We start from the raw sequence: 27,252 nt of genomic DNA on the forward strand, positions 1-27,252 counted from the left end.
TTGGAGAGCTTAGCCTTGAAAGTTAATGTGGGACCAAATCCCAGAGGTCCTTACGTGGAATTGTAGGCAATCTAGCTTTTCCAGTATACAGTGGGAAATCCTTTAAGTGTCTTGGAGCAGTGCAGTTAGGTGATTAAAGCTTATGATTTATGGGAAATAATTAATAGCAAATGTCCAACACTAATTAAGAACAGAAGGTAAGAGTGGATGAAGAATGACTAGTTAGAGGGAAAAATGTGTGCTACCAGACCAGCAGTAATGAGGGTCCCAAGTCAGTTAGTGGAAATAGGAATGAACACTAGCCTTGAATTCTAGACATGTTTATTATTTGGACATGGAAGGATGAGGAACAAAAACAAACATCACATACTCTTCTCATATGCAAAATCTAGACTTAAAAAGATAAGAATGTAAGCCAGGCAGTGGTGGCACATGTGTTTAATCCCAGCACTCAGGAGGCAGAGGCAGGTGGATCTCTGTGAGTTAGAGGCCAGCCTTGTCTACAAGAGCTAGTTCCAGGACAGGCTCCAAAGCTTCAGAGAAACTCTGTTTCAAAAAACACCAAAATCAAAAATAAAGATATAAATGTGTACAGAAGACTGTTTAGGAAGAGAAAGAAGGCTGGAGGGATGAGAAGAGAAGGGCAATAAGATGTTGGGTATGAATATGTACAATGTATATGACATGCACGTGTGAAAAGGGCAAAATTAAACCCAATATCTTGCATAATTGATATATGCTAATATAAATTGTAAGATTGATTATATGCTTAAAATAACATATGGGCAGATAAAAAGACTAGTATGCTATTTTGTGAGAGAAGCAGATCTCTTTTTAAAGATTTTATGGTTCTTATTGGACAATTTGTCTTTGAAAGGCTGATAAGTCAAGTAGCAGTAATTGGTTAAATAAGGTGTGTTCTTAAGACAAAGTTCCTGCTGATTGAGTAAACTGAATTTTGTGCCCTTCAATTGAGTGAGGTTAAACTCCAATGACACTTTGTCATTGTGGATGGGAAACTGTAATTTTACCTTTTATTTTGGCTCTAAAGAAAGTGCACACTTCACAGTGTGCATTATGTATACACTTGGTTATCAAATGGGATCTGAACAACTGAACTGGAACTGAATACTCTATATACACACTCGGTTGATTACAATGCTTGGCATCCTTTTGTAGCTTGGGTAGAAAATGAAATATAAACACTGTTGTTATCTCTAGGTTTTCAATTCATTGCTATGTAGTGAGTATTGAATCCAGGGGCATCGCCTATAATCTCATGTACGCTAATGCTCACCTTTGTTTCAGGGATCTCCCTATTTCTGAAACACCAATGCTGGGGATTACAGACTTGTGCTGCCATGCCAAGCTTTCTCCATGGGTTCTGGGGATCTGAACTTGGATCCTCATGCTTTCATAGCAAGCACTTTACCAAAGAAGTCATGTCGCTAATTCTAATTATCAATTTTGTACGTAGTTGTCATCCAACTATTTTCAGGAACCTCACCTTTAATTTGCAGGCAAATTTTTGACTCTCATATTTTGTTTTGATCACACTGTTCATAATGAAATGATATATTTATAACTCTGAGCTTCCATTCCAAGTACAAGGTAAAAACAATAATAACTATAGGCCATAATTAGTGCCTCGAGGACTCGGCTGCATGTATAATTGACAGAGTTCTCAGGTGATATTTGCAATTCAGGTTGGTTCTTTTTGTTCATCTAGATCAGTGACTTGATGAGTGCCCATCACAGTTGCCTAGGAATACTGATAACATGCAGTTTCCAGAGCTGAACTTCCAATAGGAGTCCAGAATAAAACTCCAAAGCCTGCAACATTTTTAGCCTTTTTTTTCTCTTATAGAAAAAATATTTTTTTCATCCAATATATTCTTATTGTGGTTTCCTCTCTCCCAGTTCCTCCCCACCTTCTCTCCTATCCAAATTCAAAACCCTGCTTTCTCTTTTGCATTACAAAACAAACAGTCATCTAAAAATAATAATAAAACAAGATTTTAAAAAACAAACAAGTATAGGACAAAACAACCAGAAGAAAAGAAGTCAAAGAAAAAGCACTAGCCAGGTGAGGTGCCACATGCCTTTAATTTCAGCTCTCGGGAGGCAGAGCCAGCTGGATCTCTATGAGTTCGATGTCAGACGAGTCTACAAAGTAAGTTTCAGGCAAACCACAGAGCTGTTGCACAGAGAAACCCTGCCTCTAAAAACAAACAAAGAAAGAAAGAAAACAAAACAGAAGAGCACTAGAAACAAATAGACGCAGAGACATGCACGTTTACACACAGAGAAATTCCTTAAAATGCAAAATGGAAAAAAATAATATATATACAATAGACCTGTAATGTTAAAAAAAAAAAGCCCTGACAAGGCTTTGTGAGACAAAGACCATTCAAAGCTACTGTTTAGTGTTGGCCATTTACTGTTGAACATGGAACCTGCCCTGACGTGTGGTTCGTATACTCAGTGAGACTCCAATGACGTAAACTATGTTCTCCTTTACAAGTGGTTGTCAGCTGTACATACCTTCTGGACTAGGGATGGAAGCTCATATGTACTTCCCTACTCAGCACTGGAACCCCATATTACTTGAATCCATGCAGGCCCTGTGCATGCTGCCACAATCTCTGTGCATCCTTCCTGGTGTTTTAGAATACCTTGTTTTCTTGGTGTCCTCCATCCCCACTGGCTCTTACAGTCTTTCTGCCTCCTCTTCTGTAGAGTTTCCTGAGCTCTGAGAGGAGGGATTTGATGAAGACATCTCGTTAAGTACAGAGTTTTCCAAGGCCTTCCCCTCTGCATGTTGTCCAGTTGTGGGCTTCTGTATTTGTTCCCATCTGCTGCAAAAGAAAGCTTCTCTGATGATGGCTGAGCAAGACACTGATCTATGAGTGTAGCCGAATGTCCTTAGGAGTCATTTTATTGCTATATTCCTTTAGTAGAACAATAGTATTTAGTTATCATCTAGGTCTTTGGTCTATTCAGTCTCATGTTCTCTGCCACCAAAGCAGTGTCAGGAATGGGTTCCACTTCATGGAGTGGGTAATAAACCCAGTCAGATATTGGTTGATTAATCCGATGAGCTTTGGGACACTGCTGTACTGGCACCTCCTGCAAGCAGGTCATTATTGTAGAGTGAAGGTTTGATAGCTGCTGGTGTTTACCTATCTCCTTTGGTAGTACACAGAGTACTTTCTAGTACCATGACCGCTAGTCAGTAGGGGTGAAGGTTCTAGGTAGGCATCATCATGACTTTGTTGTTTTCAACAATAGGGCTTTCCCATTAGTTTTTGGGGAGCAACCGATAGCCTTGGCAATAGTCTGGGTTGTTGGGGGCTTTCCATGGGACCACTTTGGCCAACAGCTCAATTATATCTAACCTATTCCCAGAACTGGAGGTTTCATTTGATGTCAAGAGATGTCCTGTTGGGGTTCCATCCCCCCTTTTATTTGGTAATTCCATTTAGTTCACCTTTATAAATATATATATTTTAGGAAGTTTCTACTATTAGGTTTCCATACAACCCCTCAAATGACCAGTAGTTTCAGCTGCCCCTTCTGGTAAGCCTATCCCCCCACCGTTTGATCCTACCGTTTCTCTCTCTCTCTCTCTCTCTCTCTCCTCTCTCTCTCTCTCTCTCTCTCTCTCTCTCTCTCTCTCTCTCTCTCTCCCTCTCCCTCTCCCTCTCCCTCTCCCTCTCCCTCCCCCTCCCCCCCCCCCCCCCCCCCCCTCTCTCTCTCACACACACACTGTCCATAACTATATGTTCTATTTCCTTTCCATATGGAGCTCCTTCCCTCCTCTCTCGTCACCTACTCTCTACTTATTTTTTCTAGTTCCAACCACTTACCTGTGAATTTCCTATTTTCATTTTCAGCTGAATAATTTTCTACTGTGTATGGGCATACTGGTACACACGTGTGTGCGTGTGTGAAAGTCATGATATAGCCTTAGATGTGATTCTTAGAAGCTATACACCTTGCTTTTTGAGACAAGGTCTCACTCTTATTGGGACCTAGGGCTTAAAGATTAGGCTAGGCTGGGTAGCTAGTGAGCTGAAGAGATCCACAAGCCTCTGCCTGCCTAGTGCTGGGATTCCAAGTGTAAATCATCATGCCCCAATCTTTGATGTGGATGCTGGGGTTCAAAACAACATCCCTGTGCTTATATGGCAAGCACTTTACAACATAATAATCTACCCAGCTCCAAGATTTGCATCATTACTGATAATCAGGCATGAACAGAGGAGAACTTTCTGTAATATAGTATCAAGGCTTATATCAATAATCCAACAGCAGTTTCTCACTGTGTCTATCAATCCTTGAAAAGTTGCTATTTCAATGGAATTATATTAAGCTGCAAAGAAAATAAAACTATGAAATTTGCAGGACAATGGAAAGAGGAAATGGTATGGTAAGTGTAACCCAGGCTCAGAAAGGCAAAACCACATGTTCTCTCTCGTATGTGAATCCCAGCTTCTAATTATTTATTTATTACTTATTATTTATTTATTTATTATTTAGGTAGAGGTAATTATGGGCTGATGCCAAGAAACTTGAAAGAGGCCCATGAAATAGAAAATGGGTCACTAAGGGAGGAAGCTGGAGGGAGAAATAGAACACATACGATAGGAAAACCCATTACTTTGTAAGTTAATTTTTTATAAAATTAAACTTAAAATTTAAAGGAATATATATGTATATATATATATATGCATAAATAAAATTAAATGAACATGTTTCAGTCTTTAAAGCACCCAGCATGTGTCTATATCAGGGCAGTCAAGTGTTTTTTTCAAACACTTATGAAAAAAAATTCTCCGGTGTTCTCCTTACAATAGGTAACTCTTGCTGGCTCATATCCAATAAATGATTACACTTTTTTTTCCACTGTAGATATTAACAAGATTAAAAGTTTTCCATATGGAATTTCCTAAACAGATGTAAGTCCTCCAGTGCAATGCTTTTGTTAATAAGTTGCTTGTGAGTGCCTTAAGAGTTCCGGCCTCAGGAAATACAAATTCACCTTAGGAACACTTGGGCATCAAAACCAGTGGCATAAACAGAAAAAAAAAAACCAATTATACAAAGAGAAAGCAAAATGGAAATTTAAAACTACCCAGCCACAATATCATTGTTCAACAAAAATACAATATTTTAATAGCTACATTTAAAATAAAAAAAAATAAGTGGCTAAATTAACTTAGTAATACATTTTATACAAGGCAGATAAACAGCAGCATGGAGGAGGGGAAGTAGACACAAAGTCTCATGCCTAGCACAGAAGCTATTTGCAGTAGCTACTGGGAGAGGGACAATCCCTGTCCTTCAATACAGTGACATGGTTGTATCAGCCACACTCTAGGGCAGGCTCTGGACACAGGATTGCCGATACAAATTGCAACCCATGGTTTTTAGAAGCCTTTTTTCTTGTCTTTTAAAAGTGACCAAAATATGAAGTTGGATGGATAAGGAGCTGGAAGGAACTGGAGGAAGGGAAAATATGATTAACACATATGTGAAATTTTCAGAGAATAAATAAAACATTTCAAAAACAAAAATGATAAAAAAAAACAATGAAACAGGCATAGCATGGCCTGAGCTAAACAAAGCACATGACACTCTGGTAGATTAGAGGTGACAGACATGTCCTCTGACATTCTTGTTAATATGCAAAGCCAAGTGGGAAGCACATTCTTTACAAGAAATGTGCCGTCTATAAAATGAGACTCTGTCTATAATGGGATGTATTTCCAATGTTGTTACCCAAGGGGAGAATCCCAAACATGTTCCTCCTTACTCTGTGGAAGCAAAATAATCAACTGAAAATTTAGCAAGAATGTGTGCTGATGATGTGAAAAGTAGAAACTACTACGAACAGAAAATGAAACTGTCAGAACAAAGGGAACTAGAGGAGGGGGATGGGTCTCAAGGAGAGGCAACATGTTCAAAATAACATCTATTTCTATGAAAATGTCCTTAATGAACCTACGGCTATGGCACAATGAAACTTTGCCAATTAACATTGTTTATTACAAAATAAAAACATTCTACATTAAAAATAGTGAGTTACGTTCTGAGCCACAACACCATGTAAACTTCAGGAACAGTGGCACATGCCTATTTTATTACTCTAGTCCTGAGAGGTAGAGGCAGACAAGTTCTGGGGTCTCGTTGGTCAGTCACTGTAGCCTAGCTAACAAGCTCCATCTGGGTTCAGTTAAGAGACTCTGTTTCAACAATAATCTAGAGAGTGTGTTGTGTGACTTTCTTCCTGAGAAGAAAAAAATGTTTGCTCACCCCGGATAGAGAGGCAATGAGAGACCAAGAAAGGGATACAAGAAAGTCTACTGACAAACCAATGAGTTTTATTGGGTCACTTACAGGAATATAAGTGTTTAGAGAAGCAGAAATGGTTCAAAAACAATATCATCACCAAAGCCCACCCTTAACGTGGGTGACAGCTCATAAAAGCTTTAAACCGGGAGCACAGTCTGCACAGTCTGCAGACAGCTCAGCAGATTGTGAAGTATCTGTTCCATGTGGCTCAGTTTATCTGAGCCTATTCAGGCGGTTTTACTGGCTTTGTTGCTTCTAGACAGTTTGGCTAGTCTCTGCTTCTTCCAGGTGGCTCAGCTGGTCGGAGCTTCTTCTGGGCAGCACAGCTTGTCTGAGAGTGTCTCTCAGCAGTTCTTACTGTTTGTGTACACTTGTGAAAGGAGGATCCTAGTGTATCTGGTTGGCCTCAGGAATTTCCTGAAAACCTTTGTTTACTTCTTGAGCTTAAGGAGTTTTCCAGTTGGAGGGAATATTTTGCCTCCCATCAGAAAATCTCGTGCCTTATCAAAACTTGCCAAGATGAAGGCTTATCTCTGAGGAAACGGTTGCACAACAGAGAGATAGAAGAAGACATGTAACTTGGACCTCTGGCCTAATCTCTCTCTCTCTCTCTCTCTCTCTCTCTCTCTCTCTCTCTCTCTCTCTCTCTCTCTCACACACACACACAGACACACACACAGAGGCATGCACACTTGTGCGTATGCCCATACATCTTACAGCATACACAAAACTTTAAATGCTGTCATTTAACACATCATTGTAAAATAATTAATACATTAGTAAAATAATTTACATTTTTCATTTTGAGTGTATAGAATGTGGAATGTACTATACTATCATAACACTTTAATTCAGACTAGCTATGTCTTTGTGTATTCAGTATCAATGTGTCTGACATCTATAATATACCAAACCTACACCATAGTTTATGTGAGCCTGCATCAGGATTACCTATAAGTCTTGTTATAATACATATTTCCAAGTGCCCGAGTGTCTGATTGATAGACTTGGGTGAAATTTTCTGAGAATTTGCATTTTTAGCAAACCTCTGGATGCTGCTGCTATGCTGAAGTACTAGTAACTACACTTTGAGAATCATAATCTTAATTCTTTCAAAGTTCAAGTTTGTAGCCATTTTCCCACAGTGTTAATATGAATGATCAAATGGGACGGTAGGTACTGTGGTGATTGACATTATTAGTTCTTATTACCATATTTTGTACATCATTGCAAATCACCAGTATCTTGTTTATTGCTTAATATTGAGCAATTATTGGTATGTTTGTGTTCCCTGAATGTTAGTGTCTATTAAAGAGTGATGCTTTATAGGAGGCTTGAAAGGAAGAAGCATTTCTTGGCTTCTTTGCTCGTAGTATTAGCAGAGCTATGTCTATCCTAATGGTCATGGTTAGTATGTTTGGGGAAAGTAGCCTTTTAAAACATGACAAACTATCCATTCAAGAAAATTTTAATCTGCTCAGTAGATATCCAAAGTATTAATATCAATTAGTTTGAGTTTGAATGTAGTGATTGATTTTAAGAACAGTAAGCTTTAAAATATTTAGTGAATTGTTTATTATTTTTGAGCTCGGCGGAAAATGAAAAGAATAATATAGACTTAATGGTCCATTGTACTAAACGGTAGATCCTTGTGCTTACTTGTGGAAGCTATAGTTCCATACTGACTCTACACATTTAAGTATTTCATCTGTTTTCATGTTTCTAAAGAAAAAAATGAAAAATTAATTCCTTGTCTTTAACCTTTTTCCGTTCTAAGAATACAAAAACAGCTTCTGAGCCTCCTTTGGCTCCCCCTGTATCTGAAGAAGAGGATGAAGAAGAGGAAGAGGAGGAAGATGACAATGAGCCCCCGCCTGTCATCGCACCAAGACCAGAGCATACAAAATCAGTAAGTCAGAAAGACAAATATGGTAGGTTTTCTCTCATTTATTATGGTATTCTGATTTTATATAGATTCATAAAATCATAGAAACACACATACATAGTATGTCCTGAAAGGAAAAGTGAAACTACTTAAGGCAGTGGTTGATCGTCAACCAGTGCGTCAGGAGCCCTATGTGGAGGGTCACATATCAGATATCCTGCATATTAGATATTTTCCTAACAGTAGCAAAATTACAGATTATGAAGTAACAATGAAAATAATTTCATGGCTAGGGGTCATCACAGCATGAAGGATTGTATTAAAGTATCACAATATTGTGAAGGTTGGGAACCACTGATCTAGGGGAACAAATTGGAATAATGGGAGGGAGGAAATAATTGAAAAAAGGAAGGGTAGATGTGGGAGTATCGAAAGACATATGTTGGAAATTCCCTTATGTAACACAGTACCACGGACAATGAATACATGTAATGATTTTTGAAGGAGGTTTTGAACATGCAGATAAATAAATAAACCTATCAAGTTACAAAATGGGCAGAACATGTGACTATTGGATCTACCTCCCAAACCTAAAGTATATGTTTATGTAGTTTGAATAGAACTACTCATTTATATACTAGTTAATATATATATATATATATATAATATGTATATATATATATATATATACTAGTTATATATTGCTAGTAAAAGTCCTGCTGAGCAAGAGAAAACATCAGTGACTGCTTTTTCAATGATTCAAATGATGCCTTTTGGACCAGGTTGTGTTGCACATATATTTCATCCCACTATTTAAGAGACTGAGAGGATAGGATCGAAAATTCCAGACCAGCCTGTGCTATATAGTAAGATTCTGGTTCAAAACAAAACAAAGAATTAAAACAAGATGCCGTTTTGTGCTTGGGAAGGTGTTTGCGTTGGTGAACTGCTTGTCACACAAGCTGGAGGACATGAGCCATCCTTCAGTCCCAGCAGTGTTTGCTTAAAATCCAATGCCGGAAAGGCAGAGACGAGAGGATCCTTGAAACCTGCTTGCAAGTCAGTCTAGCCATCTTCAGGTTTAGTGAGACCCTGTCTCTGGAAATCAGGCAGAAAACAATTAAATGACATCAACTGGCCTTCACATGTGAGTGCTATACAAATGCATGCATGCCTGTGTGCGTATGTGCACAAGCACACGCAAACATGCACACATAATATAAACACATGAAGATTTCATTTTCATTGTAATTTTCATTATAATTTCATTGTAATTGTGCATCTTGGTGTTCCTAGAGCTAGAGTATGTGATATGAGCCTGGGGGCTAGACAATGGACTCACTTGTCAGTCATGAGTGCTTACTGATCTCCCATAGAACCCGAGTTCTCAGCAGCTGTGTTAGGAAACTCTTGTAACGCTGTCTCTTGGGGATCCTTCACACACTTTTGGCCCCATAATTGGCTGAGCTTCCCCATCACCACAAGAACCTGAACACACAGGACAGACACATAAACACGTGTACATACATATATACATATAAATTAAAAATAAAAAATAAATCATTTTTAACAGCAGCCATTTTAAACTAAAAATTTTGTTCTTTTTCTAGAGTTTCATATGTAAGTACTATATTTCTGTCATTTCTATGCTGCCGTCTTGCACCTCCAATTCCTCCCATGAATTCTCCACCTCTCAAATTCATAACCTTTTCTTTTATAATTATTGTTGTTTTATATGTGTATATTGCACAATCCAAAAGCAACACTAAATGAACCCAGTTCGGGGTAGGTAACAATTTGAAAGTACAGATTATCACATTCAATGATTTGCTAATCAAAAAGCCACATAACTATAAACTTATAAAATGACAGAGGGGAAATTAAGGAAAGAAATTCATATGAACCAGATAGAATTACTACGGCAAGGGCAGCAAGGTCATGGATATGGACGTCGGAGCTTTTAGAGTATGTGACACTCCTCGATATTCTTTTTTTTTTTTTTTTTTTTTTTTTTTTGGTTTTTCAAGACAGGGTTTCCCTGTAGTTTCTAGAGCCTGTCCTGGAACTAGCTCTTGTAAGACCAGGCTGGCCTCGAACTCAGAGATCCGCCTGCCTCTGCCTCCCGAGTGCTGGGATTAAAGGCGTGCGCCACCACCGCCTGGCTAACTCCTTGATATTCTTAACACCCGTGAGCAGATAGTGCCTTCTTCCTACCACACTTTTTCTTGCCTATTGTATTAATTGTGGAATTGGGGGTGGGTGCATTTGTCTTTCAGATCTATACCCGTTCTGTGGTTGAATCTATTGCTTCACCAGCAGCACAAAATAAAGAAGTCACCCCGCCTTCTGCTGAGAATGCCAATTCCAGTACTTTGTACAGGAATACAGATCGGCAAAGGAAAAAATCGAAGATGACAGACGAGGAGATCCTGGAGAAGCTAAGTGAGTATCTTTCCTTGGAAAATACTTCTTATTCAGTGAGTAGAAGGAGAATTGATCCTTCAGATATCTGAATCTGCTTGCCAGACTCTAGGAATACAATGTTTAGGACTTACTGTGCATATCCGTCAGGTTAGTCTCTCCCCTGTACTCCTAGTTGGAGAGAAACTAAGCATTGTCATGTAAAATGCTCAATGAAGATGTGAACTTGACAAAATATATTAAGCCAGTAAGTTTTAAGATTGCATTTCCAAAAAGAAATTAAGGTACTCTGATTAAAATATTTTAGGACCATACAAGAAAGACCATATCTGAAGGACACTTTAAAAAAAAAACCTCAAAGTCCAAAAATGTTCATGAAAACTTGCAGTTAAAGAAGCATTTCCTTGTCTGTGGGGAGGAAGGAGGGACCAGCCAATGGGGGCTGTCACTTCCAAGGTGTCCTTGGTGCACACATGCTTTTGCTCACACACTTAGTGCCCCAGTTTGACAAAACACTCAAGACTCAAGGTCTTGAAAGAAGTTCCCCCCTGAAAAATGTCAAGGTTCTACAGAGATCGTATTTATTAAATTCATACAGGATGGCTAGATATTAGTAATTATTACTCCAAGTTTGACTCTTACTAGTGTCTTGTTCATTTTTTCTTTGTATAAGACTTGGTAGCATGCTGCAACAAGAATAAAAGGGTTATCACTTTTCACACTTTTGCAGCTGACAGAACAAAGAGAAAAAAATTCATTTCTTGGCCACATGGAGGCACTGTAGATGTGGCCATAGGGTCATTTTGCCACATTTTGTTGGAGATATTTGAAGACAGTTTTTAGTTTCCCCATTTAAGTCAGTCACTGTCAAAGCATCAGACAGTGCTCTCAACTAGATAATAGAGGCTAGGAATGCATGCAGGGATTATATGATGTCCACAACACCCCCTCCAACCCCCTTCACAGCCAAGTTGTCATGTGGACGGAATAATTACTTTGTGTCTATTGCATTCAAAATATTTCATATGCAAGCACTATTGTCATTTGAAGTGGAGATGTTTTGCAAGGCCAAGGTTAAAGTTACAGCTATCAGTAAGCACTCAGAACTGGAGTTGCTACAATTTAGCAAACTGATTTGCGATACCTGATTAAATATGCTTCTAATGCCAGTGCCCACTATTTCCTATAATAATTCTTATATAAGGAGCACTTTGTGAGTGGCCACTTTCCATACATTACTGAAGGTCATTTTCTCTACAGTCATTTATGGTGGATTTTAATGTCTTCATTTTACAGAATACTGAATGAAAGCTTTAAAAAGCTTAAGTGACCAGGTCACCAGAATAATGAGTGGTTGAGCCTGAGTCTGACCTCACATCTGTAGGCCTTTAAAATCGGCGCTTTTGCCATTCACCACTTGGGTTTTGCAGAACCAAACTACTCGTGTATAAAATAGAAGGGAGAGATAAAAGAACAGCCAGGAAAATGAACTTCAGAGATTCAGATACTCACTACAGTGTCTGCCTTTGTCTTGTACATATGGCACGATTATATTAGACTTTCAAAATATGGCATCATGCATTACTAAGAATGACTGTTCTCTAGTGTCTCTTTGGAGCCTCAGTACATTCGTTGTCGTGACCATGGGCTTAAACATTTCATAAGTCAGCTGAGAAATGGGCACTGCCTTTCTGAGCTGCAGTTTTGCTTACAGAATGTGATAGTTCTAGGGCTGGGACATTTCTATCTTGTTTACTTTGTTCCTCAATGAGGAGCAATAGGACAAACGGAAGAAAGAGCTGCCTGAACTGTTTAATGGGAATTAAGTTTTAATGACAATAACTGTAAAAAAAAAGAATTAAGTGAGTGCTTCTCTCTGTTGGACCTTATACTTCTTTATGGGAGCCTAGAGACAATCGTTTTCCTCCTAGCCAGCAGGCTGCCCGTGTCTGCCAGCTTTCCTCTTGCCAAAGAAAACCTACAGAGAAATGGAAATTCAGACCCTCTAGACCCTAAACCACCCTCTCTGTACCTCCTCAATGCGTTTGCACACTAACAACCAGAAACAAGTTATTTAAGGTGCATGGTCTCAGTTTATTACCTATGAAATGGGCATAAGACTCATAGGTGCATTTTAAAAGTTTCTCTGTAGCATGTATTATAAGAGGACAGGTGTTGAGTCAGAAAGGCCTTGATTCAAATCACAGAATGACTGACGCTAGCTATTTTTACTTCAGCCAGTTGTTTAATTCTGCTGGTCCTCTATTTCTTCATCTAAAAAGTTGGGATAATAATAATAATAATAATAATCATAATAATAATAATAAATACCAGCTTCATAGCATTGTTCCAAAGAAAACCTCAGCAAATGCATCTGTCTCATAGTAGGGGCATCAACAAATGCTCACTCTGTTATTTAGTGTACAAACCTTTAACATGATCGTACAACAGGACAATCTTTGAAATGATCATAATGAAGTCAGAGTCACATGTACAAATCCTGCATCCTTTGGGAAGTCTGCAGTTCCTCTGAACTTCCAGTAATAGTAATAGTCCCAATAGAGTGAGAGAATTTTTTGAGGACCAAAGAAATACATTCATTTATGTAAGATACCCAGCATGATAATTAGTTTTAAATTATTGTTTTATTACTACTGTGTAATCATTAGAGAGTGAGAATGACCTTCCACTAAGGTGCGTATAACTCAGGACAGTCTCGTAAGTGTGATATCAGTACAGAAGTCATTGGGGTTCTTGGAATCAGAGGTGCAAATGAATCTCCGGGAAGGAATAGAGGAGACTACCTAGAGACAAAAGAAAGGGGGAAAGAGGCAGGGAAGTATAGGGATGACCTGGCACCTACGCCAGAGTGAACCCTTCAAGAACGAGAAAGAAATGACAGCTTCTACTTAATCATCCTCATCTTAAACCTCAAGAATGTGATTGCGAGGAACTGTGCAAGCCAAACCACAGAGCTACCAGGCAATTCATCTTCCATTCAGATCCTGATGGTAGAGGCCAGACCGAGGAGTCATTAATAGCTAAAATGGACAGATCATCTTTCAGTTTTACACAGACAGATAGCTTAGGTCTGGCTTGCTCATTGTGGTCTGTCTGGGTCTGCTGGAAAATAAAGAAACCCTTGCACGCTAGTGAACATTTTCAGAAGGCACCGACAGCCAACACAACTGTACAGTACAAGACGTTTCTCTTTAACCTCCCCACCCCAAGTCCCACAACCACTTCCCTCCCTCCCCTAGCAGTCTGTGCTCCAAATTCTTTTTCCTAAGTCACCACCAGAGACAATCATAATTAATTTAGAGGATTATTAAGCTCTTTCTCAAGAACAAAAACACAAAACAAACAAACAAAACCTTCCTTCATGCTCAAGGGATAACCTCTTACTGAGAGAAATCCAGCTTAGTATAATATGACAGAAAATAAATTGATGGGCTTTTTTTCTTTTGAAACTACAACATGAATCCCATCTCCAAATGCTAGAATTTAGTGATTTTTTTTATCATTTTTATTTTTTATCTTTTTTAAATTTATTTGCCATACCAACCACAGATGAGTGGTTTGTTTCTTAATTCGTAGGAAATTGCTTTGATATTTCTATCACGTTTTTCTCCACTTGATTTTATTTATTGATCTATTCTTTGCTCAATTGTGTCCCCGTAGGTTGCTTTTCTTTGTTTTAATTTATCAAATTGCTTTGTTGTAAGGGACCTAAGGAGAGCATTCACTTGCAAAGCTTGTTTCCTGACTGGAGTTGTAAAGAGAAGCTTCCTGCATGTATGCTTGCCTACCAGTAGATGGCAGCACACTCTCCCTAGTGAAGAGTAGACGGGTCTGGGGACGCCATTTTAATTGGACAGCAGTTAAATTCTGAAGCAGTCTCATCAAAATGGTTGTCTCCTAGTAATCCTTATGAAAAGATTCATTTCCAGGCTTTTTTTTAACACCACATACCGTGGAAATAATGGTTGAATAATTTACTACCATAAAGCCTCATTAAATGAACCCTGCCAATTGGAATTGGTTGCAATTCAGAAAGTGGTTTGAGCTAAAGCTTATTTGCTTTTTGATCAGCCTATGGAAAAGAGTTTGCTCAGCAACTTCATAGCAAAACTTTCTTAGAAAAGTATAAACCATTTCATAAGACTCTGGTTTCAAGTGACTTTAAAATCATAATTTCATCAAAAGAAGAAAACAGATCCAGGCACTCAGCCATTAAAACTGATTGGAAAAAGATGGATTCACTGATGTGGAAATTCATTAGGCAATTTGAAAAATAGAATAGCAACTCGCATATCACTAAGTTGGTGGCATTCTAGAGACATAACTCAAATAAAATAAAATCTATTCTTCAACATTTCTTGAACCATGGACTCTTCTTTTTTTTCAAGAAGAAATGCCTGGTTTCACTTGTGTTTAATTCGACAAACATTCACTGCTATGCTGTATAAGGAGACATGTGGGATAGACAATTGAATCCGACTAGGCTCCCGTCATTAGAACAGCAGAAAATGTGATGCCAAAGTGGCAGATGACACATTGAGGACAGTGACAGAGCGTGCTAGAGAGAGGAAAAGGAAGTTATTGACTTTATTCAGAGTGATCGTGGAGGCTTCCTAGAAGTGACATTCCATGATAACTTTTGAAGCAGGGAGATCCAGTGCCCTCCTCTGGCTTCCTGGAGTTACTCCTAAGGTTTTTACTGGATGTGTAAAAGAGGCCACTCAAGTGTTATGGCTAAGCAGGGGCTGATGAGGAATTATGCTTTATGTTTTATTGTCGGAGCATAAGATTCTGGTTGTAAAGGATGCAATGAACAGATCGTGATGATCATTGCACTCCATGGCAAGGACATTGGGCCTTCATTATAGGGTTCAGGTGTCTCTAATATCAACACCAGAGACTCATCTGACCACCAGGTCTATACTTAAAGTATCCTGAGAGAGGTGCAGAGCCTGGATGGGCATGGTAGAACCTGGTAAAAGGAAGTCCAGTTAGGAGACTATTGGAGCAGTAGATGAGGAGTGTCTAACAGTAGTAGCAGAATTAAAGAAGGAGCGAATTGAAAATGAAGTCAAGGAACAAAAACAGATACAGACTTAGGACTAAGTAAACACCATGTATAAGTAGTGAATGCAAGAAATGACTTAAACGTCTCACCAGACGACAAAGAGAACATATTGACCATACCACTGCCTGAGCAAATGGATTGTAAAACTCTCACAACGTCTGTCTTACTAACCCAACTGAAACAGGAATATCCATTACTAATACAAAGCAAAAGAAGAGAGAAAGGGGAAAAGGTTAAAATACAACCAGTATGAAACTGTCAAAAAATAAAGACAAAAATTAAAGACCAAAATCCAGCAGTCAGGAGTATGGCTCGATTGGTAGAGTGCTTACCTGTCATTACCTGAAGCTGTGGGTTCTAGCCCCAACACCATACTAGCAGGGTCCAGGGGTACGCACCTGTCATCCCAGTGTCCAGGAGGATCAGAAGTTCAAGGTTATTCTTCTTTAACCAAACAAATCCCATCAATGATAAAGCCCATACCTGATATGTAATTCATAACTGAAACATTCATTAGATTTTTTTCTGAATGTCTACTGGTCAATTATTAGGTTTTAATTAAGGTGTCCACTAGGCCAGGAGACAGTCACCTAAATTAGTGTGAGGTATTATCTATAATATATTGTACTCTATTTGAATATGTATTATTTTATTTTCATTCACTTGTTCACTGACAACCATTGCCCTGGGAACCGACATTAAAGGGACGAAAACACAGATTTCCTGGCTTCAAATAAAGTATATCAGTTTCGCCAGGCAGTGGTGGCACAAACCTTTAATCTCAGTACTCAGGAGTCAGAGGTAGGTAGATCTTTCTAAGTTCAAGGCCAGCCTGGTCTACAAAGCCAGTTTCAGAAGAGCCAAGGCTACACAGAGAAACTCTGCCCGGAAAAACAAAAGTCTGTCAGTCTCATTACAGTAATCATAGAAGACCCGGAAAGGAAGCTGCTGTGAGGTTGCATTTAGGTAAGAATTAGCACATCATAACTTAGAAAGGAGACTAGAGAGGCATATGCAAGGAGCGAATCCCCTGGATGGTGAGACTTCTCCTAAGATCTAAAGCAGGAAGGGAAAAGACAGCAGAAGAATAATTGCTACTTAGCTTGGTTAGGTAAAAACCAGATGGGGCTGGATGATAAATGGCCTACTGTATTCAACTAAGGAATCTGGACTTGGCCTTATAGTGAGGATGAACTTTTGCAAGCTTAGCTAGGGATAGTTAAGAGTGACTGCTTATACCTTCCTGCAGCTCTGCCGTTTAGAGTTTTATCTTATCGACTGCTGTCCTGTCAGGTACCTCTCATTTAGCTTTCTTAGGAATCCAGGGAATATAATAGCTTCAAAATCCCATTGAAATCTCACACACCACCATCAAAAAGGCAATGAAGTATGCCATGCCTCTCTTAGGGAAGCCAACATTTGTTTCTGAGAAGCACCCCTCCTTTGTTAGGAACCTCCATGCGTTAGCCTGTTTTAAAATAGACACATTACACCCCAACTCTGCTTTCAAACAACAAAAAAGTAACCGGTAACATGCTCAATGTTTCATTGTGGAATGTTTAATTGTTGCTATTCTTTGCATGTCTATGTGTTGTGCCTGCATATGTGGGCTCACTCAAGTATGAACATGCCTGTGCAGGTGCACATGTGTGCAGGTGCACGTAGAGGCTCTAGGTTGACATTGGGAGTTTTACTTGGTCAATCTTTACCTTAGTCACCAAGGCATGGTCTCTCGATTACGTCAATTAAGCCTAAGCTCTTTGAAACAGGTATTCTTGCTAGCCTCTTCCTTCAGGGTCCCATCTCTGTCTTCTAAACACCGGGATTTCAGTTGGACCCCGATGGCCAATTGACATTTTCTGTGTGTTATTGGGGCTATGACTCTGGTCCTTACACTTGCATGTGCTAGAAATACTGACCTGTCTCCCTAGCCCCCAAAATGATTAATTTTTTTAAAAAAATAAAGTTCTATTATGGCGAGGGTCACACAACTCTGAAATACATTTCTGAAAACCATTGAGTGGTGAAAGTGATGACTCTCTTACCGAAATGATTGTCACACCTGAGTTCAGATCTCCAGTACACACCTAAATATATGGGTGTGTGGTCACACATCTAACCCTAGCAAGAAGGAGGCAGAAATGGAGATGTTGCCTGTCAGGCTTGCCAAATCAGTGTGCTCCAAGTTCATAAGGAATCCATATGTCAGAATTAAGTGACGGTCATACAGGAAGGCACCTAATGTGAATCTGTGGGCTCCATTCATTCAGACATGTTGTCCAGAGGTTTCTGTCCTGCCCAGTTCCCGCAATCGTTATGTCCCAAAGAAATCACACAGAGGTCTACATTAGTTATAAACTGATTGGCCCATTAGCTCAGGCTTCTTATTAACTCTTATAATTCGTATCAGCCCATTATTCTTGTCTATGTTAGCCACTTGGCTCGGTACCTTATTCAGGGGAGGCAGTCACATCTTGCTTCTTCTGTGGCTGGGCCTGGACTGTGTGCTCTTCCCAGAATTCTCCTGTTCTCACATACACATGTCCAAGAACACACATGCATGAGTACAGACATATGCATGAGCTACACAAAAAACAATGAACTGTATACTTTATGATGATTAAATCATATACCAGTAATTCTGGTCAAATGTTTGAAGCACTGGTAGACTCGTCCTAAGATATATATTGAATATATATATTATATATATAATATTATATAAATATATATATAAATATATATTTTTTCCTTAGACCAACCCCTATATATCATCCTCTTAACATGGAACTAGGGAACAGTAAATACTCAGTATAGGCATTCATCTTACAGAACTGAATATAGTGGAATTATTGTATTTATTCTAATTCAGAAAATTGTTTGAATAAATAATGGGTATGATTTTTAGGTATCATCTCCTAATATATAATATTTATTTTATGAGAAAAATTTGTGAATGCTGGATTGTCTTCACTTTATTTTTTTATTTCCCAGTTATGAACAGTTTTTAGTATAAGCAGTATATATTATTATCACCACTTTAACTAATATATTTTAGTGTATTTTAAACAAATTAAGTACATTTTCCATATGAATTGTGAAAGTTGTTGACTTTGATACCTCCAATTTTACTGTTAAAAGCAAATCAATCAGCTTCAATCTTTCTCTCTCCCTCCTCACCCCCCCTCAGGAAGCATCGTGAGCGTTGGGGACCCAAAGAAAAAATATACAAGATTTGAAAAAATTGGTCAAGGGTAAGTGATTCTTATTTGAAGTACCAACAGGAAGTCCAACATATACATTAAAATTCACAAACATCTCAATGATTCCAATTGGACATCTCAATTCATGCCTCCTGTTTTCAGTATTGCACTTGTGTTTTGTATCCCCAATGTGAGCTCTTCCTGCTGGTAGGTTGCTTGGTGACTGAACACATCATTGGCATTAAACTTTCACTATCATTGAACTTTGCAGGGATATTTTGATTGCTATAGCATGTGCACAGTCACATGCTTTACTAGAAAAGCAGTAGAGTCAGAAGAAAAACTAGCTTATATGAGAGCTCTTGGTATTTTGTCCCTTTTCATCCAAATGCACATGTGGATTAGATCCTGCTTCTTATCAAACTGAGCATGAGCAGAATGCGTATGAGAAAGTCCAGGTTGGGCAGGGTTGACGATCTGAGTACTGACAAAATAAATCAACAGGCCTGAAATGAGACCAGGTTTGCCATTTTCCCTACTGTATTTGTTAAAGACACAGATTTTCAGGTTCACCTCACCAGATGTTTGAATCACACTCCAGGAATAATAATCTTAACTTACAAAAAATTCCTTAGATGATTCTAACATCAACTAGAAACATGAACCAATTTTTAATCATAATCATTCACTAGGGATTGATGTAGGGGTCATCTATTCTGCAACTCAAATGCATATATATATATTATATTATATTTAGTTGAACACTAAGGCAATATGCATATTGCCTTTCAACTAAATACGAGGCCCTGGGGAATGTAATAATATTTAATGGGAGATGTACCTTCTCAAGTCCTTATGTAAATTTCAACTAACTTTCTTCCTGTCCAAGAAGAAAAAAAAAACACAAAAGGCAAGTGTCAAAAAGACAATACTATATACTGTGGAAACACAGAAAATTTGGCTTTGATTCCATTCGTATGTGTTTGGTTAAGATCAAGGGAGGGTAAACTCTGCAGAGATGCTTCTGTGGTAGAGTACGTACACAGAGAACAGCATCTATGGCAGGTGTCTGACATTAACTAGTGGTTGCAGCTTAAAGGGATCCAATGCCTTTTCTGACCTCCATGGGTAGCTGCACTAATGTGCACGAACACCCCCCCCCCCCAACATAATGGAAAGCTTTTGAATGGGTGGATCTGCACTGTTTGGGAGAAGAGCACCACAGATACTCATTGTTCCTCATGATAGCTACATTTACAACAAGTTGGGATCATCACAATTTGCATAACTGTATTAAAGGGCCGTAGCATGAGGAAGGTTGAGAACCACTGGTCTAAAGGAAATGTATTATTAAATAGATTTATGTTTTGTGGAACTTTTAATGTGGCTCTATATTTAAAGTATAGTTCACATTATATTTTATGGTTTTAAATGCTAATTTTTAATTGACACACAATAATTGTACATACAAGCAGTGATCTGCTGCTCTCATTCATGCGTTTATATTGCACCTGTATGGTGTGGTGGGCGAGCTGGCTCTGCAGGTAAAAGCCTGCCTTGAAATCCTGACCACTGGAGGTCGATTGCCAGAATCCACAGTAGAAGGAGAGAACTGACTCCAAAAAGTCGTCCTTGGACCTCCACACACGCACCATGGCATGTACAGGCACGCATGAGTACACACACATATTCTGCACACGTTGTAACGAGACAGAAATTAAAACTGAGTTGCATGATGTGCAAATCCGAGTAAATACAATGCTCTCCTCATGTATCTATCTTTGCTTTATGGTGAAAACATCCAGAAAAACTTTCTTTTAGCATTAAGAAAATGGACATTGCATTATCATTGTGGCTATTCTACTTTGTAGTAACGCAAAGACACTTCTCGCTGCTATCGAACTGTGACTCCTTATCTGTTGACCTTCCTTCCTTCATTCTTCTCCCCTACCATACCCAGCCTTGAGTATCATTTGGCCCTCAATTTCTATCAGATCAGTTTTGTTTTTTATCTTTCACATATGGATGCAATTATATGGTGCTTATTTTTTTGTTCTTGGCGTATTCCACTCAACATAATGAACTCCAGTTGTATCCACATTGTCCCAAGTGACAATATGTCATCTTTTGTGTTCCTTGAGCAGTATTTCATTATGTATGTCTTGGGCTTATATTGCTGTGATTACACACCATGACCAAAAGCAACTTAGGAAGGAAAAAATTTATTTATCTTAACACTGAAGGAAGTTAGGGCAGAAACCCAGGGAAAGAACTTGGAGGCAGGAACTGCCGCAGAAGCCATGGAGGGGCACTGCTTACTGGTTTGCTTAACTTGGTTTGCTCAGCCTGCTTTCTCATACACCCCAGGACTACCTTTCTAGGGGTGGCTCCACCCACAATGGGCTGGGTACTGTTACATCAATCACTAATGAAAAAAAAAATGTCCACAGGTTTGCCTAAAGGAGGGGGGAACATTTTCTCAATTGAGGTTCTGTCTTCCCAAATGACTCTAGCCTGTGTCAACATGACATACACATAAACCAACAGAGTATGTGTACCGTTATCTCTCTAGCAGTTCATCAGCTGATAGACCTCATTTGATTCTACTTCTTGGCTCTTGCAGACTGTACTGCAGTAATCATGTCTTTTAGATATTCTGATTTAATTTCCTAGGAATATATATATATATATACCCAGCAGTGAGATTCCAGGATTATAAGGTACAATGTGTTTAATTCTCACTAACAGTGAACAAGAATCCCCTTTCTCTACATTGTCACCAGCATTTCTTACCTTTTATCTTTGCGGTACTAGCCATTCTTCTTCTGGCAAAATGATATATCATTTACATCTTTGATTTGAATTTCCATGATGATTTATGATATCATTTTTTCATGTCCCCATTGGTCATGTGTCAGCTTTTGAAAATTTTCTGTTTACATCTATTTACTATTTGTGTGGAATTTTGGACTTCTTTCCTTCCTTTTATCCTTCCTTCTATCCTTCTCGCTCCTTCCCTCCCTCCCCCTTCCTTTCTTTTTTTTGCTATTGAGGTTCTATAGTTCCTTATATATTCTAGATTCTTCTCAGATTGATTTATCACATGCATTTTCTCACATTCTGTGTATTCTTCAAGTTTTCACTTTATTCTATTGAGTCCTGTGGTGCAGACGCTTTTAGGTTTATGGAATCTAATTTTTGCCAGTTTTGATTTTGTTAACAAATCAGCGTATTTGTAATGGAAAACACATTTTACATTATATTTTCAATAAAGCACATTGTTACATAACTCTTTTCTGAGAAATGAGAATGGAAAATGCAGTTTTATTTTGATTATTTGTTTCCACTAAGATACAACTGAATGGAAATATCATTAAATCTAAAAAAGTGAAACAAGCAATAACAAAACAAACAAAAGTGCTTAAGAAATATTTTCAAATATTCCAGATAATGGAGTCAGATTAATACCACTCACCAAAGAGATTTCCTTTTGTGAGTGCTAATCATACCTGAACTTCTAAAGGTAAAAAAGGAAAGTTGTATATAAATACCTTTATAAAATATTTATACTCTAAATTTAAAGGGGAAAGTCCAAACATGTTGGTACACTGCTAATCTTAGCACTCAGGAGATAAAGGCAAAAGCATTAGGTGCTCAAAATCATCCTCAGCTACATAGCAAGCTTGACATTAGCCTGGGCTGCATGAGACCCTGTCACAAAAGAAAAAGATGAAGAGAAGGATGAAAAGAAAACCAAGAATTCATGCACAATTTTAAATAAACTGCATAAGACCTATTTGCTGTAGCAGAAACATCTGTTTTAAATTCCCAGAGAGTGCATGATTTTTAAAAATGATGAAACCAGCTGAGAGTTCAGTCATAATAAGTTCATAGAGATCAGGACGTCTATTGTATTTCTTCTTTTGTCTCCTTCAGTGTCCAGCACACTTCTAAGCATGGCATGCTGGCATGTACGTTGGATTTAGTGGGTCCTCAGATTTTGTGTGCATTTAGGAATAACAAGGCTCAAAGATTGCCTGCTGTGGGTCCCATCTCTCTGGGACTCATTTTGCATCAGTAAAATATATATATATATATATATATATATATATATATATATATATATATATATATTTGTTGGACTACTGAAAGTCTGTCCAACTAGCTCTCCTTCATATCCATGTCTTTTCTGCCTTTTGGGGTTTTTATCACTCATTTTCTCAATGCATCTTCATCTCTTTTTCTTTTATAATGACTAGGTCTTCCCCAGTCACATTGCACTGTTGCTCCTCTGGTGTGTGTCGCACATCTACCTTTTTCATGCATGTTGGTTTCACCTTTCACTGACAATTTCCACACACACACACACACACACACACACACACACACAGAGAGAGAGAGAGAGAGAGAGAGAGAGAGAGAGAGAGAGAGAGAGAGACATACAAACACACCCCACAAATAATCATAATATAAAACCAAGTTTTTACCAATTAAAATCAAAGCATACTTTATGAATAGCTTTTAGGGTATAATGTAAGGGCTTAAGTTTATTTATTGGGATTTTATAATTTATTTTATTATATTTATTTTAATTTAATCATTCTTTTGCTTTTTAAAGGGTTATTGCCCACTGTTAAGGTTTTGAGTGAATGAAGAAAATATTTCTTTAGATAAAAACCCACTTATATTAAGTTTGTTTTTACTTTAATGGCTCACAACTGATTTTTCCATAAATTACTGCCCTACGCTAAGCAGTCAAGTCTCTACTTCCAAGACGCAGTGGTTTTCTTCTCTTTTCATTAAAGCTTGGTTTTTATTGTTTTGCTTTACCTATTGTTATGGTGGCTTTCAAAATCCTGTCACTAATCATTTAGTGCTAGGAATAATCAACCCCTATATTCCATTTCCAGCTCCAGAGAGCACAAGAACTTACTCTTCAGAGCTGAATTTGAGAAAAACCTCTTCATTAATCACCCTCATTGGCTTGGAAAACTACATTTTTCCAGTATGGGATTCTGCCATCCCAACATTCAGGCTTAGGGCCATAGAATTAAGTTCCATCGACCATAAATCAAACTCAGAACTTCATGTCTAATCATTGGAGCCATAACTGTGAGCCCAAGCTTTAAAAACAACAGAATTTCACTAAGTTTTCTTTGAAAGATGCTCTATAATTGGCCACCAAACCTAGACATTTTGATATGATGTGTAGAGGAAGAGAGAGGAAAATAGAATGATAGAAGGGAAGGAAGGAGAAAGAGAGGGAGCCACATAGTACTGAAATTGTCATTAACTCCAGAACAGTGTTAAGGCATTTTCTCACTATGATAGTTATATAAAAGGGAATAGATGGTAAATGGAGTCCAATAAGATAAATGAATAACGTATTTCTCTCCTGCCAGTAGCCTTTGCTGGAAGTCTGTACATGTCTCAAATAAGCGTAGCAGTATAACAGTCTCAAATAAACATAGCAGTATGACAAAGGCTAGGACTTACTAATACTGGCAGCTCACTCATGCCTCACTGATCTGTTGAAATTAATTAATGAGAATACACTGAAAAATTGATCACCTTTTCTTTCCAACTCATAGTGTCTTTTCTCAACAATATTAGTAGGTTGTAATTTAAAAAAAAATTACAGATCTAAACTGGTGGAGATCCAGTATAGCAAATTTTTTTTAATTTAGTGAACTATGGTTGAACACTGACCATGTTTAATGTCAAACTATAATTAAGAACCAGGTTGCGGGCTGAGCATGGTACCAGACACCTCTAATCCCAGCAGTCAGAATGTGGAGGCAGGGAGATCTCTGAGATTGAGGACAGCCTGGTCTACATAGTGAACTCTAGGACAGCCAGGACTACATAGAGAGACCCTGTCTCAACCCTACTCCCCATATAAAGAACCAGGTTTAGGGAGTACACCATGACCTTTATATTAATCAGCTCCATGAATGTCCAGCAAAAAGAAATGCATTGTTATATTAAGAAATAAACTAATGTCTGCAATGGCACTTACTTATCAAGTATGGAATCTAGGTTTCATTCACAGTAGATTGAAAAAAGGAAGGAGAAGGGGGAAAGCGGGGCAGATCCACACCCATTGATGTGCATTTACTCTGTATTGGTGTACACACTCGTCCTGCCATCTATCCTTGAATTTTTAAAAATGATCTTTTCTCACTGTACATGCCTATCCCAATTCCCACTCCCTTCCCTCCTCCCACTCACCCCTAATTCACCCCACCCCACCCGCATTCACTTCTCAGAGAGGATAAAGCTTCCCATGGAGAGTCAACAAAGTTGGGCACATCACTTTGAGGCAGGACCAAGACCCACCCTCTATATTAAGGCTGAGCAAGGTATCCCTCCAAAGAAATGGGCTCCAAAAAGTCAATTCAAGCACTAGGGATAAATCCTGGTCCCACTGGCGGTTACGCCACAGACTGCCCAAGGCACCCAACTGTCACCCAGGGCCTAGTTTGGTCCTATACAGGTTCTCCCGCTATCAGTCTGGAGTCAGTAAGCTCCCACTACCTCAAATCAGCTGCTTCTGTGGGTCTCCCCATCATGGTCTTGACCACTATCTCTTAATAGTCGAATCAGCCCCTAACTTATCATTGGATCAACCTATTTATACAGTTAGCACTTTCGTGACCCACTAATTTCTCAATAGCTCCACCTGCTGGAGACAAAGCTTGCAACAATGGAGTCTTTGAAAGATAGATTTCATAGAGAAAATATAATACTTTGTTTTCATTGCTTGTATAAGCTTCATTTTCGAGTGCATACTAGTTAGACACAGCAGTATACATCAATAATTTGTAGAAGAATGCATAATGAAATGTGTCACTTCAACATGTGTTCCCCCGATTTGCAATTTATTATCCATAAAGAAAACTTCCAGAAAGAAATTACTATTGCTTTCATTTGCAAGATATTTTTTCAGATTCACTGTTTACAATTGCATTCAATTACATATTTCCACATACCACATATATGCTTGAATATAAGCTAAACTATGAAATAATTCTTAAAATAGTTTTAGTTTTGCCTTTCCTGATTGCACATGCTGTTAGATGTAAAACTGCTTAAATGACCCCTTATAGTTTTTAACTTGCTCATTTTCTCCCACTTACATATTTAAAACTATAAATTATATAAAACTATATATTGATTTGGTAGATTTTTTTATTTTCTTTTTTTACAAACAGAAGAACTCAGTATCTTTCTAGGCATCTTCAACATCATTGGATTTATTATTTGCTAGAGTTCTTTGGGAAACCCCAACAGGTAATTAAACATAATAATCTGACTTCCATCTAAGATATTTGAGATAGGAGCTCCATATGTGACTCTGTCTATGGATATGTTATCTTTCACAATAACACATTCATGTAGTATTAAAATGGTCATTTTCTGAATTTGTACTTTCACTGTACATTTATATTAGTATCTAGTCTATTACTTTTATATAAATGTTTATGTCTACTACATCTTTTTTTTCAACTTTTGTTTCAAATTTCCAAATGTACACAATGTACACAAAGTAGAAAAATTGTATAGGAACACCCATATTCATATCACACAAATTTAACATCCACAGGGTTTTTTTTAGTAAACTCACAATGACATTATGATATCCCCAAATTAATAATTGCATAATGTCCTATAGCCCCCAGTTGTTTTACATTGCTATTTTAATAGATTTACTAATAAAATTAACCCTCAAAAAATCTGCACATTGTGCTCAGTTTGCCCTTACATTTCTGTACTGTAACCTTTCATCTTTTACGTTCTCCTTTTCCACCACCATGGACGTGTTAAAGAAACTGGCCATTGTCTGGTAGACTGGCCTTGTCTGTTAGTTTCACTTGGTGCCACTGAATTGTTCGTGTTCCCTGTATTTCCTACAAATGGAAGTTAAAAATTAGATTAGATTCAGGTTCAATTTTTGGCAAGATCCTTCAGAGATGGTGGTGTTTCCCATTATATTACATCAGGATGAAGGACTTGATCCATATTTTGTGTTAGTAGGAAGATTCAAAGGGTGATTGTCCCTCCCACATACAGATCGCCACAGACTTCCATATGATAGCTTTATCTGTTGATGATTATTGCTAAAAATAATTTTATTAAGGATTATAAAATATTGATTTTTCTGTATCCATCATTACTTTTGTGCCTACTGGCTTCCATATTTTTGTTGAAAACAACTGTATTTGATCACCTAGGACTCTGGTTACTATGAAATATACAGAGAAATCAAGATAAATTCTTTCTGTCAAATTTCAATATAA

At 38.1% G+C, this 27,252-nt stretch overlaps 1 protein-coding gene across 4 annotated transcripts in view; it reads left to right on the forward strand.

The window, feature by feature from the left end:
• Pak3 (p21 (RAC1) activated kinase 3) overlaps positions 1 to 27,252 on the forward strand; it is an 82,375-nt gene that overhangs the window by 28,988 nt on the left and 26,135 nt on the right. For all 4 annotated transcript variants that reach the window (XM_038316410.1, XM_038316411.1, XM_038316412.1 and 1 more), the window contains 3 exons: positions 8,135 to 8,266; positions 10,519 to 10,684; positions 18,940 to 19,003. In XM_038316410.1, the coding sequence (XP_038172338.1) occupies positions 8,135 to 8,266; positions 10,519 to 10,684; positions 18,940 to 19,003 (362 nt within the window). The remainder of the gene's footprint in view (positions 1 to 8,134; positions 8,267 to 10,518; positions 10,685 to 18,939; positions 19,004 to 27,252) is intronic.

This window comes from Arvicola amphibius, chromosome X (assembly GCF_903992535.2).
Source record: "Arvicola amphibius chromosome X, mArvAmp1.2, whole genome shotgun sequence".
Classification (NCBI taxonomy): domain Eukaryota; kingdom Metazoa; phylum Chordata; class Mammalia; order Rodentia; family Cricetidae; genus Arvicola; species Arvicola amphibius.